Source organism: Arachis ipaensis, chromosome B05 (genome assembly GCF_000816755.2).
Source record: "Arachis ipaensis cultivar K30076 chromosome B05, Araip1.1, whole genome shotgun sequence".
NCBI lineage: Eukaryota > Viridiplantae > Streptophyta > Magnoliopsida > Fabales > Fabaceae > Arachis > Arachis ipaensis.
This window is the reverse complement of record NC_029789.2, coordinates 41,334,370-41,353,371: the sequence shown is the minus strand read 5'-3', so window position 1 is coordinate 41,353,371 and position 19,002 is coordinate 41,334,370. Positions and strand designations below refer to the sequence as shown.

The 19,002-nt window shown below is 32.0% G+C and overlaps 2 protein-coding genes across 14 annotated transcripts; one reads left to right on the top strand and one right to left on the bottom strand.

The window, feature by feature from the left end:
- Nucleotides 436-5,736, bottom strand: LOC107643560 (probable NAD(P)H-dependent oxidoreductase 2). Of its 13 annotated transcripts, none has more exons than XR_001620904.2 (7): nt 5,579-5,736; nt 5,215-5,502; nt 3,161-3,297; nt 2,835-2,963; nt 2,125-2,265; nt 1,869-1,899; nt 1,492-1,770 (listed from the first exon to the last, which is right to left on the bottom strand). XR_001620904.2 is itself a non-coding variant. In XM_021123679.1 (4 exons), exons 1-4 carry the CDS (start codon nt 3,309-3,311, stop codon nt 814-816), a joined length of 540 nt encoding a protein of 179 aa, XP_020979338.1. In that variant the 5' UTR covers nt 3,312-4,053; the 3' UTR covers nt 446-813. The 13 variants fall into 13 exon arrangements, 5 of the variants coding, with proteins under 5 accessions (XP_020979339.1, XP_020979338.1, XP_020979337.1 ...); XR_001620903.2 differs by having other exon boundaries at nt 3,174-3,297; XR_001620902.2 differs by having other exon boundaries at nt 2,835-3,297.
- LOC110272003 (zinc finger MYM-type protein 1-like) lies at nt 8,283-10,653 on the top strand. Its single transcript, XM_021123755.1, has 4 exons — nt 8,283-8,778; nt 9,304-9,745; nt 9,824-9,934; nt 9,975-10,653. The coding sequence occupies exons 1-4, from the start codon at nt 8,283-8,285 to the stop codon at nt 10,651-10,653; spliced, it is 1,728 nt and encodes a 575-aa protein (XP_020979414.1).

Here is a 19,002-nt window from a genome sequence, read left to right as displayed (position 1 = left end):
CTGATAAAGATACATAGTTATATAGTTATAAAAGTCTATAATATTATTAATTTATCCTAGTATACGTATGATAATAAGGTGCCAAAAAAAATACCCTTAGTTTATCCAATAATTTTAAGGATTATTGGATGAATTATTGGATATCGTCAAGATATTTATTTTGTGAGATTGGCATATTCACCACAAATTTGATGAAATAGCACGCTCCTGATTATAATATCCTCTTGACAATTAGGATGTAACCTGCTAAGTGCTAAAAGGATAGAAGTTAGTTGTAATGGTGGACTCAAGAATTTAATTTAATTATATTTCAATTTTCTTGGGTCAAGGTGGAAATTTCATAGCAGTATGGAAATTAAAGAAGCATGGAAAATGATGTGCAAGCCGAATACATATTATGAATATGAAAAGAGACACGACAGGAATCTTATTTATAAATATATATTAAGTTCAAATAAAATAAGAGGAATATAACACTAAAAATCTTACAAATATTATCTATCTAAGTAAAAAATACATTTAAATTCAAGCCAAACACCTTGTTCGGTAGGTCGGGTACCGGACGGTTCGGATCAGGATCCTGAGGTCAACGCTTCGGTTAGCGGAGAAACTCGTTTGGTCGTAATTTCCTGGTCCTGGGGGAGCGAGGTCCCGAGCACTTCGTATGGAGGGGGTGCCACCTGCAAAGACACTCCGACGCCCTAGTCAGAATATGTGCAGGCGGAGAGGAAATGGTGTGTGAATGTGACGTACCTTGGGGGGAGAGCCAGTCTCCCCCTTATATACATGTCAGTAGTGGGCCCCCTTCAATGGTCAGGCCCATACCCTCAAGGGCGCTGTCCTTCGGCTGCGGGCGAGCCGTACGGGACGCGTGTCCGGGTCGGGTGGAGTACTGGGCCGGCTAGAACTCGGGTCGGGTTGACCCGCGTGAGTTTGGGCCAGGCCGTAACACACCTATATAACATATAGGAGTGACAAATGTGCCGCAAATCGCCATATANNNNTAACATTTAAATTATCAAATTATATTAAAATATTACCTATATATATTAGTAATATTTTAACAAATGTTAAATATACCATATGTTACTAAAGAGTTTTACTAATATTTTTCTAAAGATTTAATAATATTTAGTAAAAATATTACTTCTATAGTAATATTATGAGAAATGTTTCAATATATAGACTTTTCTTGGTAACACTTAAAGAAATGTTACAATAGATATATATTTTGTAACACTTAGAAAAATGTTACCATAGATAACTTTCTGTAACACTTAAAAAAATGTTACAATAGATATTTTATGTAACACTTAAAAAAATATTACTATAGGTATTTTTTATAACACTTAAAAAATGTTACAAAAGATCTTTAGTAACATTTTTTTAGTTATATTATACTATTTTTTATTTTATATTATACACAATATAAATATACTAAAATTAATTACTACAACATAAAATATTTTATTAAATTCGCAAATTCACAAAATAAAATTTTTATAACCTCTTTCATTAATCAATAATTATTGTACAAGTTTGCTTCGTAATGCAAATAAAATGAGAAAAAAAATACTTATAGCACTTAAACTTTATGAACATTCCATATAAAAAATCAGTTTTGTTGTGAATTAGATCAAAGATACACTGAACGATGAGAAAAAGCTAAATGTGGTACATCTTTAACTTCAGCTAGCACAACTGAAGATGTTCCCAGTGTTTTGTAGCAGATGGAGCACTAAGTGCTGTTGCCACTTTCTCTCTAAGACCCTAAACATTTCAAACACATAAGTGAGAAAATTTTAGTTATACAAAATGAATTTCTTGTTCTTTATTATTATAAACAAGTTTAAAACATTGAAACGCACCCTATGATCATATTAGGATAATGCTACTCTTCTGCAAGCAATTTTTTGGAACAAAATAAAAAATAAATCAGAACAAGCATGAAACAAAAAAATAGCAAATCATCACCTTAATTCTTAAGAGATGTACAATAATACAACTAACAAAAAGTTTAACAATCAGAAAAATTCCAGCAAATAAGATGATTAGTCCTCCTTTCTTTACCTACCACTAGGTATTGACGGAGAACAATGAAAAACAAAGTAAAATTGTACCTACCACTTCCAGCAACACAATAGCGGATCTCTTCGTCGGTGTGAAGATGCTCTTCAAAGAAGCTTTTGATCTTCTCTTCATAGTTTGACAATTTTTCTGGGTAGACCTCACAAACATCTTGCAGAAAATGTGCTTCAAGTCAATCTGTAAAAGAGGCACGCATTAACATACAGCAAGAATTTTCATAAAGTCATATTTTTGCATTTTATTCATTCTTATTTGCATATAGTTATTTGTTTTGAGTTTAGGAGTTAGTTCTAAATGAGAGTGTGGCACATGAAATTGTGAAAATAAACATTGGCATAACAAAACCATATAGGAGTAACCGTGTTCTTCATGAATCTTTTTCAGCTCTGAATTTGTTTTATAGTTATCAGCATCTAACCTCTAGCTAAGCACTCCAAGTTCTGGAATGTTAATATAATAAAGCCAAATATGTGAGTGTAAACAGTGTTACCATAAAAGTTCTCAATGACACAACTATAACTGGTAGCCTACCATCAAATATGTGAAGGGTTTGATGTAGTATCCCCTAACTCACCAATGATATTAAGAATTGACTATTTATATATAAGTTTTTAGTAAAATAAACAATGTTGTATCCTCTAGCTCAACCTGTTATGTGTTTTTAGTATTTCCATTTATTAATAGTGATCCAAAATATGTTAATCTGAATACATATAAATTAAAAATTTTGTGAAAAAAATATATACTTGGCTAACCGCAAGAAGAATTGTAGCGAAAGAAAGGAAATGTTGAAGTTTGTTGATAGAAAAATTGCTGACTCCAATTGATTTTGCAAGCCCCAATTTGTGACATTGTTCCAGTGAAGTCCAGACTCCCTTTAAATCAAATGGCACCAAGTCATTTTGATCATGATAAGAGGCTTTAAATAATCCAGGCTTGGCATTCATTGGCCAATGAATTAAGTAGAGATCTAAGTATTCTAATCCAAGATTCTTGCATATGAATTACCACAAGTCCATAAGTTATTCATTCGTATTATTGAACTTAATTAAACTAATTAAGTAGGTCTTACTGAAGTGATTTACATAGAGTAGGAAGAACAAGATCGGGATGGTTATCAGATAACCATAACTTAGAAGTGATGAAAAGTTCATCCCTGGAGCTTGTGAGACCAAGTTTAATGGTTTCAGCAATGGCTTCTCCCAGAGCCTGTTCGGAGCCATATATAGAAGCAGTGTCAATCAGAAATCAGAAATAAATGCTTAAGAATTGACCCACATTAAACTTTGAAGCATGGAAAATGATGGTGGGAGGGCATATGCAATCATAAAAAATTTGAAATTCAATTTAAAAAATATTTAAAACTTAAATTCAACAAAAATTTACGATCAATGGGCTTTATATTTACTAAAATTAACAACTCACTATAATATTGGCTAAAATTAGCTGATATAGTAATGATTTTTTAATAATAATAACAATAATAAAGAAGATAATATGAAATTATAAAGGGGAGGGGACTAGGGGAGTAACCAGAAGAAGCTTGAACAAGTTCAGATCCTTTGAGTATATATTTTGCTCATTCAACGGAGTGTATTATGTCATTAAGTGCCAAGTGACACCACAAATAACCGCTGATATGGTGGCACCAGTCAAAGTAAGATATGGTGACAAAAACTAAACACTAGTAATAGACAACAAGAAACACAAATCTTCACGCTGATAAGTGTTAGAATACTATGACACACCAAAAATAAACACTAATGATTCTTGTCCCCGACCGCAAAGAAGCTTCATATAAAAATAAATCAGTAACCTTGCAAAAAAAACCACATAAACTGAAATGCAAAATTAAATTTGATTTTGCTACACATATACATACCCTTGGACCTATAAGAACACCATTGTGTTCGGCTGACATTATTATAGAAACAATTTACACACCATTAATAAAGTCTAACATATATATATATTAAGATTAATTGAAAGATAAAGTAAAGAAAAGTGTGAATCAGTGGTGGTTTTTGGTTTTGCAGGCAATAGCTTAGGTGCATTGGAAGCATAGTTGGTGGTATAATAGTTCAATCCAATGAAATCATATGAATGTATGAGTTGCTTAGATTGCTCTTTAGAGAACTTAGGAAATCTACTTCCAACTATAGATTTTATACTTTCTGGATAATCTCCTGTTGTCAAAGGTTCCATAAACCTATATAAAATAACAAATAACTGTTTTACTTAGATTCTAAGAACCAATCAATAATTTAAAAGCATGGGTATTAATATTAATATTTGTACTTACCATCCATACATAAAGTCAAGTGATCTTTCAGCAGCACTTATATCAAGTGGACTATTTGAAAAAGAAGATAACTTATATAAAATTTTACTGACATGAAATAACTAAAAAAGAAAATCCAAATGCAATAGGAGATAGTTTACTGGCTGAATGCAAACAATACTAACTTCATTACACACTAAATTCATTCTTGAGACTTTAGCTTACAGCTTAAACCAATAAACTTTTTCGAGAGATAACTCATGACATAGTATCAAAGTCTCTTTGACCAATTAATCTTAAACTCGATTATTGTTGCCTACCATTCTTGAAAAAAGATTAAATATAAATTAAACTTCAAAGAAGATAAACTGAACATATGCATTGCTTAAGCTTCAACTCCAATAGACTCTTTGTGAAACTGCATGTTAGTTATAAAATCATTAAAATGCCTCTATCCAACTATTAAGCTTTTAGAAGAACAAGCATGATGATATAAGTATCAAAATAGATTTTTAGAAAATAAAATAAAACTCTGCACTGGTGCTCTCTTAATTAATTGTTAATTAATACATTTATATGTTTATGATGTTGGTTTTTTTATTCTTAATTTGATGCAAAAAGGTTAAAAATGAGCTGAAGTGTTTATAGATCACACTCTTGCATTACTTACATTACTACCATGGTAACACAGATATGATCTATGAAAGGAATTTTAGATTTCAAATTTGAATTCCAACCATAACAATAACAACATGAATCAACAGCAATGTCAGATCAAGCAGGATTTCAGTATCCAATTTTAGAACTGCAATCAAATTTAACTATAAATCTAGAAAATCACTTACTCTTAGAAACAATTACGAAGAAAGTAGCAGATTGCAACAATAAATGAGAAATCAGAACATCTTTCGACGAGTCCAATAAACCCACTTTTCTCGTGGGGTCATCAGCAGCGATGTTCGCGTTTGCGGGGACAGAGACGATGCATGAAGGTGGTGACCGAGATCGAAGGCGGTTCTACGATGACTACAAAGTCAGGAGCAACGGATTTCCTAACTGCACATCTACGGTGACAATGACGATAGCTAATGCGGCGAGCAGAGGCAGCAACAACGAGCATCGATAATTCAGATCTGGATCGAAATCAGCAATAGTTGAGAAATTGAAGAACTCCGTGAATAGAAAAAGATTAATGAAGAGAGAAAATACTTAGCGCAGTGGAGAGTGAAATCGAGAATTTGAATCTGAAGGTAGAGCAAGAGATGATTAAGGTCTGAGGAGGAGCGAGATGGGGTTTACAGTGTATTCACAGCGTGAGGAGGAGTGAGAATGATTGCAAATGGTTTCTATTTACCCATCAGATTTGTTTTATTTAGTAGTGATTTTTAACTGACAATAGGTAACACTTTTAGGAAGTTTTGTAAAAATTAAATATATTTACTAACATTTATAAATAAATGTTATTTAATATCTAATTTTATGACCATTACTAACACTTTAAAAAATGTTAAAAAAAATGTTACTAAATCCTCAAAATGTAGTAGTATAGATATTTGAACCTATTAAAAAAATGCCTATCTAATCCGCGCTGTTTCGGCCTATGGACTTTGCTACGGAAGAAAGGCAAATTCGATGGGTGTTCGCCTCTTTTTTTTTTAACCCAACAACGCACCTAAACCAAATCTAATACCCATATCAGGAAAAAAAAGAGATAAAAATCCTCGAACTAAAATAATGTGTTGACGACTAAAAGTAAATTAGATCTGCACTTTTTCTCGCTGCCCTCACCATGCTACTGTGCTCACCATGCTTGCCGCGCCCATCTCCCGTGGCTGCATCTGCCTCCCATGAATTCTGCAATGTTAAATATTTAACAAAGCTCTTTATGTTTTTCAAGTTGTTAAATATTTTCTGTATTTTTTTTTCTTAATCTCGCTGCTATGTTTTTTTGTTGCATAAGAAATTTAAGTTTGTAGTTCTGTTTATTTTTTTGCATTTTTTTCTTTGTAACAAAAGGTTATTTGTAGGAAAACCGCCATTAGGCGGGTATATGACTGGCTTTTGGTGGGACGAGACGGAAAAAATACAAGATGGATCGGATTGGCCCGTTTTTCAACACTAATCGTATGCTAGATCTCTATTTTATTACTTTAATCTCATACAAAATAAGTGTAAATATGTCAAATGATTGTATTAAGTCACTCTCTTTGGCGTTGTCATCATAAGAGATCAGTATGGAGACACATACATGGACCTCATGTCCCATGCTCTATCTCCTATTTCTTTTATATTGATGTTTTAATCAATTTTGACATAGATTAAAATTTGAAATCTAACATATTACTTGTGAAAGAAAAGTCTTTCATCCATGTTTTGATTTACCATACAAGACAACTATTTAGAGTTGCCTTCTCAAATAAACAATTTAGTTTGTATCCCTTAAAGATGTTCATGTAATTTTCAAATATTTTAAATAATTAAAAAATATTATGTAATTCACAGTTTTTTCTCCAACCTTTCAAAATTTTGTCTCTTTCATTCTATTCATCAAATATAATTTAAAGAAATTATGTATCAGAATATAAACAACAATCAACCCAAGAAGAAAAAAAAATTGTCACCAATTAACCCACTATTAATAAAGCATAGCAAATGAAATGATGTTTCTTTTATCTCTCTTTTTTTGTCGTCTTGCTATTTTCTTCTTTTACTTCTTCTAGAATTTGCTAGTTGAGTGAGTCATCATTCTATTAGTATTAGAATCATTTTTGAAGATTTATTAATAAGATTTGATGAGCCGTGTATATTATAGTACAAGTTAGCATGTATACATATCTTAGGTATTCATAAATCAAAGAATGAAAATACAATTTTACAACTTTTACCTCAAAGTTCTCCACCTACTTTATTTTTGTTATGGTATTAGAGCTTTAACATAAGCTTTGCCAATACCCAACTTTTTTCATGCCCAAAACATCTATCTCAAATAAGTGGTCTTCTTCCTTCCTTTCTTCCCCTTCCTCACTAGTGACGAACTCTCCCATCAATGTTGCTGCTGACACCACCAGCCCTTACTACATACACCCCCAGTGAGAATCTAACTTCTATTCTTGTTACCCATGTCCTAATAGAAATTAGCTACTACTCTTGGAGTCGCTCTTTCTCTATGGCTGCCATTTCCAAAAACAAGTATGGGATCTTTATTGGATCAATTTCTTTCCCTGCAACTGATAATTCTCTATATCCGCACTGGAAATGTTACAATAGTCTCGTTCTTTCTTGGTTATTTTACTCTTTATCTCATTCTATCACACAAAGTGTCAAATATTTATCCACTGCTTGTTTGGTTTGGTCAGATTTGAGAGAACAATTTTCTTAATTTGATCTTCTTCAAATTGCTAAGCTTCAAGAGGAGGTTTATGCTCTAAAACAGGGATTTTGAAATATTCATATGCTCTCAATTTTGTTTATGTCAAATATTCATATGTCTAATGGTTCAAGTGTCATTGCTCATTATAAAGGCATTTTGAAAATTTTTTTCTTTAGTTATTCATGATGTTCTTTATTTTTATTATTTCTATTTTAATTTAATTTTCGTCTCCAAAATCACTCAAATGCTTAATTGTGAACTTAATTTCTCTCATCTATCTTGCACCTTTCAAGAATTCAACAGGTTGAAGATGATTGGTATAGGTAGAATGAGAGATGGATTAGATGTTCTTGAAAATGCCATCCAAATTCAACCTTCTTCCCACATAAGCCAAATAAATTTCATCAATTTAGTGATCCTTATTATTTATTTGTTTATCTTTCGTTCTATTCTATTATATGTAATTAGATTGCATATAAATTTTTAAAGTGAATTGATCAATTTACTAATTTAGAATATATATTTTTATTTTTAGAAATAGTAATGGAAAAATATTTCAAAAGAAAGATACCACTAGAATCTGAAGTCACTCCATTAGTCTCTTCTAATAAAAAGAAGTTCTTAGAATTCAATGTGGAAAGTCTGGTAGCTGATCCTGGACAACGACCCAAAATTTCAAATTATGATCCAAATGACAGAGATGAAGTTAGACGAGCTTATTTGCAAAAAGGTCCTTGTCAACCAAGAGAACATGATTTTCCACAAACATATTTTGGAACTTCTCTCCGTAGATTTAATGCTTATTGGTTTGATGAATTTGGCAATTGGTTGGAATATAGTATTTCAAAAGATGCTGTATTTTGTCTCTATTGCTATCTTATGAAACCTGATGGTGCGAGTGGTGATGCTTTTGTAAAAGAGGGCTTTTCAAATTGGAAAAAGAATGAGCGATTACAAACACATGTTGAAAATCATGATAGTGCTCATAATCAAACTCGAAGAAAATGCGAAGCACTCATGAAGCAAAAGCAACATATTGAAGTTGTTTTTCAAAAGCATTCAGACCAAGCTAAAAGAGATTACCGAACTCACTTAACAGCAACAATTGAGTGCATCAGGTTCTTATTGCGACAAGGATTGGCCTTTCGTGGTGATGACGAATCGCACAATTCAAATAATCAAGGTAATTTTTTGGAGCTTCTTGACTTTCTTGCTCAACATAATATAGAGATTGATCGTGTTTTCAAAAATGCTCGTGAAAATCTTAAGCTAGTAGCACCTAAAATTCAAAAAGATATTGTTAGAGCTGCTGCAAGTGAAACTACTAAAGTTATTATTGATGATCTTGGAGATGATTTATTTGTTGTTTTAGTTGATGAAGCTCGAGACATTTCTGTTAAAGAGCAAATGGCTGTTTGTTTGCGGTATGTGAACAAAGAAGGGATTGTAATGGAGCGATTTCTTGGCCTTGTCCATGTTTCTAGCACAAATGCGTTGTCGTTAAAAGTAGCTTTGGAATCTTTATTAACAAAGCATAATTTAAGTTTAGCAAGAATACGTGGACAAGGTTACGATGGAGCTACTAATATGCAGGGAGAATTTAATGGCTTAAAAAGTTTGATCTTAAAAGAAAATGCTTGTGCTTTTTATGTTCATTGTTTTGCTCACCAACTTCAATTAGCACTTGTGGTTGTTGCAAAGAAACAGGTTGAAATTGCACTACTTTTTAATTTGCTTGCTAGTTTGTGCAATATTGTTGGAGCTTCTTGTAAATGTAAAGACATGCTTTGTGAAGGTCAAATGCAAAAGACAATTGTTGCATTACAAAATGGAGATGTTTCTAGTGGGCGTGGCTTAAATCAAGAAACAACATTGAAAAGGGCAGGTGATACTCGATGGGGCTCACATTATGGTACAATACTTAGCTTGATTTCTATTTTTTCTTCCGTGGTAGAAGTTCTTGAAGTTATTGAGGAAGATGGAAATAATCCTGAACAAAGAGCTGAAGCATGCCAATTATTGAATCATATTCAATCTTTTGAATTTGTATTCAATTTACATTTGATGAAAAGTATATTAGGAGTTACTAATGAGTTGTCTCAAGCTCTACAAAGAAGTGATCAAGACATTATAAATGCTATGACATTGATTAAAGTGTCCAAGCAACGATTGCAAAGTATAAGAGACGATGGTTGGTCCTCTTTGCTCAACGAAGTTTTACTATTTTTGTGATAGTCACAATATTCTTGCTCCAAATATGAATGATATATTTGTAACACAAGGAAGATCAAGGCGCAAAATCCAAAAGGTCTCAAACTTGCATCATTTTCAAGTTGAATTATTTTATCAAGTGATTGATAGACAACTTCAAGAGCTTAACAATCGTTTTACAGAGGTAAATACCGAGCTACTTCTTTGTATAGCTTGTTTGAATCTAAGTGACTCATTTTTTGCATTTGATAAGGAGAAGTTGCTTCGTTTAGCTGAATTTTATCCACATGAATTCTCTTCTACTCAACTTTTGGCACTTGATAGTCAACTAGAGAATTTTATATTGGATATGCGTCTTGATGATCAATTCTCAAATATAAATGGAATCAGTGGACTATCTCAAAAGTTAGTTGAGACAAAAAAGCATATTGTTTATCCATTGGTATTTATTTTGTTGAAATTAGCTTTGATTCTACTTGTGGCAACAACATCAGTTGAGAGAACATTTTCTGCTATGAATATCATAAAGAGTCGACTTCGTAATCGAATGGGAGATGAGTGGTTGAATGATTGTTTGGTTACATATATAGAAAGAGAGACATTCAATCAAGTTGATAATGAAACAATTATTCAATATTTTCAAAATATGAAAACAAGAAGAGAAGTACCTTCAAGATTTGAAGCGAAGAAAGTTAGCAGCTAATGTAATTTTTGGTTTTTTTTTGTATTCAAATAATTAATGTGCACTTTTATATTTTTAAATTTAAATTAATATATATTTTGATAATAATGTGTATTATTTTTGCCCCCCACCATAAATTTTCTGAGTCCGTCACTGAAATCATCCCATCCAACTTATGACATTTTAGATTAGGGCATCTTTCTGAACAATGTCTTAATATTTAACACAAACAATTTTCTTTTATTCCAACACATCATGATGAATCTCGCGATGTAGTTCATATTTCAAAGAAAAAAATTATCTTTTTCTCCAAGTTTTAATAGAGCAACTTTTATTTTTGATTTATTGCATATGGATATTTAGGGCCTTTTAAACAAAGTTTAATCTACAATCATAAATATTTTTTAACTATTGTTGACGATTTTAGTCGTTTTACTTGGATGATTTAATTAAAAGTTAAGAGTGAAGTTCCTCAACATATTAAGAATTTTATTGCCATGATTAAAACTCAATTTGACTCCAAAATTAAAAGTATATGCTCGGACAATGGGCTTGAATTTATGATGCACAATTCCTTTAATTCCAAAGGCATTATTCATTAAAGTAGTTGTGTCAAAACACCCCAACAAAATGATCAAATTGAATGTAAACATCAATATATTTTGAATATTGCTCGTGCCCTCATGTTTCAATCGAATCTTCCACTTCATTTTTGGTCATATGTTGTAAATCATGCAATATATTTAATTAATAGAGTGCCTTCTTATATTTGAAATTTTAAAATACCATTGAAACTTTGTTTAAAATGGCACCCAAATTATGAGGATCTCAAAATTTTTGGTTGTTTGAGTTATGTTTCTACTTTGCTAGCCTACATATCAAAATTTGATCTACGAGCCCAAAAAGATATTTTTCTTGGCTACAAAAATGGGATGAAAGATTTCATTGTTTACATTTTAGAAAACAAAAATATTAATGTTTCTAGAAATATTTTATTTCAAGAAAATGTCTTTTCTTATGCAAAAAACTGCCAACTCCATTCTTTCTTTTAGCCCAACCAACATACATAATTCCTCTACCAATTGAATCTCACACACGTGAGTCCAATTCCATTTCTCACAGGCCAAATAATACAAGCAATCTCTCTCTCCCCCAATCGAGCCATCATCCCTACCTACTGACCCGATCCTAACTTCAACCATACCTCCATCATTCACATTACCATCTTCTCAACCCATGCAACTCGAAACCACATCCTCTAATTCTTCTCAATCATAACTAATTACACCTTTACCTTAGAGCCAGACTCATCTTCATCACCTCCAATCACCCAACCTTCCACACATCCTGAACTAGTGTCACTGACTGTCCCTCCTCTCTGCCGAAGTCAGCGGCAATCTCATCCTCTCCACCATCTATCAGATTACGTTTGCTCCTTTCTCACCTCCTTAAAGTCTTCATTTTCAATTTGTATATATCCTCTGTCATCTGTTCTTTTTATCTCTTCTCTTTTTCCTTTTTATAAAAAATTTATATTATCAATGCATATTGAACCTGAGCTCGGATCATTTAAGAAAGACAATACTCAAGCTCAGTGGCGTATTGCTTTGAAAGAGGAACTAGCTGCACTGAATTTAAATCAAACATGGTCTCTATTGGATTGTCCTTCCCACATTAAGTCGATTGGCTGTAAAATGGTCTACCGGATAAAGAGGCGTCCGAATGGCTCTATTGAGCGCTACAAGGCCAAACTTGTAGCACAAGGGTTCTTTCATATTGAAGGCGTGACTTTTCTAGAAACGTTTTCTCTTGTTGTCAAATCACTAATAATTAGAATAGTTTTAGCTTTGGCTTCTCTCAAACACTAGCCGATACAACAACTGGACGTAAACAGCACATTTCTCCTTGGTGATTTAACTAAGGATGTGTACATGTCTCTACCACCTGGGTCAAGCTCTATCCGTACCAACCAATGATGTAAGCTTCTCAAATCTATTTATGGTTTGCATTAGTCAAGTAAAACGTGGTATATTAAGCTATCTAGCCTCTTAATTTATCATGGATATCAGCAGACGGTATTTGATTATAGTCTTTTTATTAAAATTGTGGGCACTGAAGTCTACCTCTGATTAGTATATGTGAATGATATTGTTTTCACTGAAAAATATTTAACTGAGATAGCCAATGTTAAACGAATTTTGGACAAAAATTTCAGAATCAAGAATTTGGGAATATTAAAATATTTTTTGAAAATTGAGGTTACTCATTTCACGATAGGTATTTCTCTGTCTCAACACAAATACTGCTTAGACCTTTTAGATGATACTAGTTTGTTAGGGGCCAAACTTGCCTCTATTCCAATGGTTAGTGTAACTAAGTTGTACTAAGATGATAGTCCTCCTCTTCATGACCCTTTCATTTATTGATGTCTGGTTGATCGACTCATATATCTTACCACCATAAGATCAGATATCACCTATGTCACTCAATGACTCAGTCAATTTATGGCATTGTCTACTCAAAATCATCACAGAGCATCTCTTAGAGTTCTTCGTTATTTTAAAGGAAAACCAGGAAAAGGACTTTTCTTTCCCAGAAATTCTACACTACAAATTTGTGACTTTAGTGATTCTGACTGGGACGGTTGTCCAGATACCCGCTAATTTTTAATCGGCTATTGTTTCTTTTTGGAAAATTCCTTGATTAGTTGAAAAACCAAAACACAAACCACAGTTGCTCGTTCATCCACAGAGGCGGAATAACATGCTTTAGCAAGTACCACATGTGAACTCCAATGGTTCTCAACTTACCACATGATCTTCACATCTGTTGTGATCGCCCTCTAGTACTTTATTATGACAATAGGAGAGCTCTTCATATTATTGCGAATCTTGTCTTTCATGAACATACTAAACACTTCGAGGTTGATTGTCACGTTGTCTGACAAAAATCACAAGCTAGCATCATGAAACTTCTTTCTATCAATTCTTCAAATCAATTGGCCAATATCCTCACCAAGCTGCTATCTCCAAAATCTTTTCATCTTAATTTGTCCAAATTAGGAATTCTTGACACATTCTATTCTCTAGCTTGTAGGGGCATATCAGAATACAAGCAACAATTAACCAAAGAAGGAAACAAAATTGTTACCAATCAGTCTACTATCAACAAATTACAACAAATAAAATGATGTTTCTTTCATCCCTTTTTTTTGGTTGTCTTGATATCTTCTTCTTTTACTTTCTCTAGAATTTGTTAGTTTGGTGAGTCAGCATTCTGTTAGTATTAGAATCATTTTTGAAGATTTGTTAAGATTTGATGAGCTAAGTTTATTATAGTACAGGTTAGCATGTATATATCTTAGGTATTCATACAGCAAAGAATGAGAAATACAATTTTATAATTTTTGCTTCAAAGTTCTCCACCTTCTTTATTTTTGTTATTATGCATACATAGTTTTTTAAAATTCCACAAATTTAGCAAATCTATTCACAATTCTTGTGATTTTTGACATAATTTTTTTTAATGATTTTCACGTCATAATAGCAAAAAAAGAGTATATTATCTTAATTAGCTTTAAGATATTAAATTTATAAAGTATTTTTTAGATATTTAATTTTTAAATATGTACATACCAAATAACCATTTCTGCTTCATTAACTGTGGACAAGCCTATTCTATAATTTTGCTTAATCATCTATGCTCTATAAAGGGGAATGGATCCTCTCAATTTTTTCTCAATTGTTTAGTAAAGTGTGATTTCTCACCTTAGATTCTTTAAGTGGACTAAAAAAAATGTGAGAATATATTGAATGGTAAAATATCATACTTTACCAAACAATTGACAAAAAAATTGAAAGGATCAACTCCCCTCTATAAGATAACTCATTTTCATAATTTTGTTATTTCTTTAAAAATGGGATCTTTCATTTCCAAAATCATCTTCTATGCTTCCAAGAAAAAAGAGTGCACTAAAACTATCTTCCTTCCCACAAGTTAAAGCCTTATGATTAACAATATTCGTTAAATCTTCAATTTGTTCTTTCTCCAGATTTAGTAGGAACTTATTCCACTGCAATGACTACTCCCACTTATACATATTCCACCACCCCATATCAATAAGGCAACCATTTTGTTGACACAATAGATTAAATAATAATGTAAATTCTATTTGACAGGCAAAGAATCAATTCGAGTGTTTTTCCAAAATAGGATTTTTTCACCGTTGCCTATATATTATGCCTTACTTTGTGATGTTTGAAAACACGGAGTTTGTCTTTATAAATGTCTTTTCATGGACTACCTAATATTAGATCTTTCTATAATAAAAGTATTATAATCTTCATTTAACCCTTGTGTTATAACTTTTACAACTTCTTCACTGCATAGTGATGCAACGAAAACGTGCAACGAAAACAACGGGAGCATCTGTTATATTTTCATTCTAGTAATCTATTCAACCATCAAATTTTGTAGTTTGATGAATTTGATATGTCATGGTATTTAGTTGCTTCACCTTAGATGTCATTCTTTTGGCAAAGTACTCTTCCAATTTGCACCAAATCTCACCCACATTCTTACATTTTGCTGGCTACCTTGTGAATCCAACTAAAGCGAAGAACCAAGAGACTATAAATTGATCATTTTACACCATTCCAAAAATTCTTAATTCTCTATTTTAGCAACTTTATCATCTTTAGATTTAGGTTAAATTATACAGTTGGTCCCTATATTTTTACTGAAATTGTAAATTGGTCCCTACACTTTAAAGTTTGTAATTAGATCCCTGTATAAATCATAATTTTGTAATTAGGTCCTCAATGACGTTTACAGTAAAAAAAATCGCACATTTACTATAATGTCCTATTCTTCCTTCACAAATCAACATAAAAATAGTAGTTCAATTTACCACAATCATATAACAACAGTAACAAATCAACGTATTATAATAGAATAATTGAATAGATAAAAAAAGAAAATAAAAATCTTCATACTACAAAACAGAGGTCCTCGTAACATACGCATAAACAAATCATAGCCAGCAGTCAACGAGATTGAAGTCGTATCCCAAGCTTGTAAAGTAAAGGCAACTTAATAAGGAAACATTCATTCAAGAAATCCAACAATTCTTGAAAGAAAGAAAGTGAATTGAAATTACTTTGAGAGAGTCAAAGGCCTTCTTGAGCTCGATTTTGAACTGCATCATGGTGGAAGCCTGGCTGGATCTGATGATGGCGGCCAGGGCGCGAATAGCAACGTCGGCCTCAGCCAAATCGGGTTGTCTGCGCCAGTTGTTGAACACGTCGATAACGTTGAAAGGTTTGTTGGGATCAGTGGTGAAGGTGGATTGAGGGGCGCGTGGGCAACGGCGGCGGCAGCCCTTGTTTGGTAGTAGGCGGAGATGTTAGGATTGTGGTCAGTGGGCAATCCTATTGCGGAGAAGGATTCAGTTGGTAGAGGAAGAGTAATGGTGGACGATGTGTCCAGCCTTAGAGTCGCGTCATTCTGCTATATGATGGATCAGAACCTTCATAATGTTGTTGTTGTTATTGTGATTAAAAATACAAATTATTAATTTAAATTTTTAAGAAAAATATTTTTATGACATAGTATCAGAATTTTTAGACTATTTTTTTTATATTGAGTTGTTATTGGTGTTTTTCATTAATATTATGATGTTTTGGTGTAATACAGTGATATGGGGATAAACAGAAATCGTGAGTAACGATTTTAAATAAGACAAAAAATTAAAAGAAGTTAATAAAAATTGTGAAGTACGATTTTAGATAAGACAAAAAAAAATAAAAAATTATGAGTCACGATTTTAAATTTTTAATTTAAAAAAAATGTGATTTATGAAATCGTGAATAACAATTTCTTTTGTTATGCAAATCGTAAGTAACGATTTGTATTATACATCAGACTTGTGAAATACACCCATTTCAACTTATACCAACGTATTACACCGTTCCATTCATCATATAAAAAATAATTAACTGGACGAGGGTCTTATATATTGTAAAAAAAAAAAAACAAGCAGCATGCCTTTTCATCATATATATTAAAAACAGTTGTCAGTATTTCTCTGCAAAGCAAGCATATGATTTCTCTAAGCAATTTGACCAGTTTTTTCGGTTTATAGACTTTTATTATATAAAACTCGCATCAATCTATGAAAGTCCCCAAAAACCTTAACATTCAAAGACAAACTTGAGTTTCCCAATCAATGCCCTTTATTATATTGTTAGGTTTTGTCCTACCACTTCATGCTTTGAGGTGCATTTTCCTATCCAAACCACAATATATTAAAGGGCGGCACAGAACTAACTAATGAACCTTAATTATAAAATCGTAGTTCATGTACCTAAGAAACCAAGAGGTATCATGCATGATGATCAATTTTATTTTTAATTAATTTCGATTAATTGATTTATGCTTACAAGATCGAAATTCACGTGTGCTTGTCAAAAAAAAAAAAAAAAAATCTAGCCAGTACAACTAACCTAAGTTATATTTTTTAAAATTTTTCTAGGGTTAGGATCTAGATGGTGACCTTATATAATTAAAGGTCATAAATAATACCGCCACCGTACCCTGTAAGAGTGGCGTGTATATATATATATAATCTTTCTTGATGTTGGTGTGTATGGATTTAATAACCTGTCATTTCAGAGTATTATTAGGGGTGCTAAAATGTTTTATTATACCCATAATGCCATAATGGGAGCATCTTAAAGTACTATGAAGATTAATCAATAATTAAGATATATTTTATCTGAAATTGGGAGACACCCTGCGGAAATTCGGAAGCCTAGGTCATTGCACAAAAAAACAGATATATATATATATAGTGTCTAATTAAGATGAACATGGTCATTGATCAACACTATTTTATATCTTGCTTTAATATACATAAAAAAACTGAACATGTTCACAGGGTAGAACGCCACATGCTCCTTCCAATGTTAATTTTAATTAATATTAAATAAAATAATAGAAATAATAAGAGAAGAGACTGTAAGTGAAAAGTCTCTTTCTCCCAGTCATTAATTGCCGGAAATATACCGGAAGCACCGATAGAAAAAGAAAATATTTGATACGTGAAGCCATGATTTGATGTATTTTTTTATATATCATATCCCATTTTATAGAAATGGAAATTGATCTTCTCTTGTGTTAAAAAAATGACTTGTATTTTGGAGCTTGGAATAAGCGGTAGAAAGGGAATATAAAAATACACAATCATAAGTATTTGTTTGGAATATGTATTGGAATACATTGGAATCTATTTGGACTATGGAATAAGAATAATATATTCTTATATATGCTAATAATATATATTCTAATTAGAATTTTTTTTGTCTTGTTTTTAGTTGATACGACATGCGGCTTTTTCCATTCATTCCTTTCTGGATCAATCGTGGTCTTACAAACCCTACCGAGGTTATGGACGAAACAATTGCTTCATAAAAATGTGTAAAAAATGGAGTCGCACTTAAAAGTCGAGTACTCTACCATTGAGTTAGCAACCCCCTCCCCCTTCAAAAAAAAAAAAAATAGGAAAAATAGGATGCGTAAATAAAAAAAAGATGGACCAACCTTTTCTTTGTCAAGAGTGGTATCCTTTATTCAAATTAAATTAATTCTTTTTTTATTTATTTACCCTTGAATAAAAATAAAAAAAGAACTTCAAGTTTGTATCACAGAAAGTTTAACGAACTCACTATTTGCTAAAAAATTCTATGCTCTAGCATTGCTTATTAAGAGCAGCGTGTCTACCAATTTCACCATAGCGGCTTACCCGAAATCATAATAACCTATTTATTGTAAATCGTCGAGATTGAAAGAATAAATTCGAAAGATGTAATTTTTTTAGTAATTAAAAATATTAAACAAACAAAAGAATTGTATTCTAATTATTTCTTTTTTTTTCTTTGTTTTTTTTATAAAAATTATTAGAAATTAAATTATTTATTCAATGCTATGAATAATCCAGTATCGAATACTGGTAATAATATTAGCAAAAGAACGTTCTCTGGTGCTTCCAGACATGTTGAGCTCCACATATTCTTGTACAGTCAATCTTATTTCAAATTCTGGTATATACGTATCATATGCGGAATACGGATAAGATATCTGATAGATATTATCTCTGTAACAATTTCTAGTTATATTCTAGGGTTTACATATACTGACAGTTACTGTTATAATTAAAATGGAGAAGGACATCTGTCTCATACACTATGAGGATGGTGAGAAAAGATATATTTTACACCCCAGAGGGGCTATAATTGGAGATACCATTGTTTCTGGTACAGAAGTTTCTATTAAAATGGGAAATGTCCTACCTTTGAGTGCGGTTTGAACTAT

Coding starts and splice junctions, on each gene's coding strand:
- LOC107643560 (XM_021123678.1), bottom strand. CDS start 3,311: ATGGCTCCGAACAGGCTCTGGGAGAAGCCATTGCTGAAACCATTAAAC. Junction 2,964..3,173: donor TCTTGTTCTTCCTACTCTAT/GTAAATCACTTC, acceptor TTTGATTTAAAG/GGAGTCTGGACTTCACTGGA. Junction 955..2,124: donor CTATTGTGTTGCTGGAAGTG/GTAGGTACAATT, acceptor TATGTTATATAG/GTGTGTTACGGCCTGGCCCA.
- LOC110272003 (XM_021123755.1), top strand. CDS start 8,283: ATGGAAAAATATTTCAAAAGAAAGATACCACTAGAATCTGAAGTCACT. Junction 8,779..9,303: donor GAAGCAAAAGCAACATATTG/AAGTTGTTTTTC, acceptor GAATACGTGGAC/AAGGTTACGATGGAGCTACT. Junction 9,935..9,974: donor AGTATAAGAGACGATGGTTG/GTCCTCTTTGCT, acceptor TTTTTGTGATAG/TCACAATATTCTTGCTCCAA.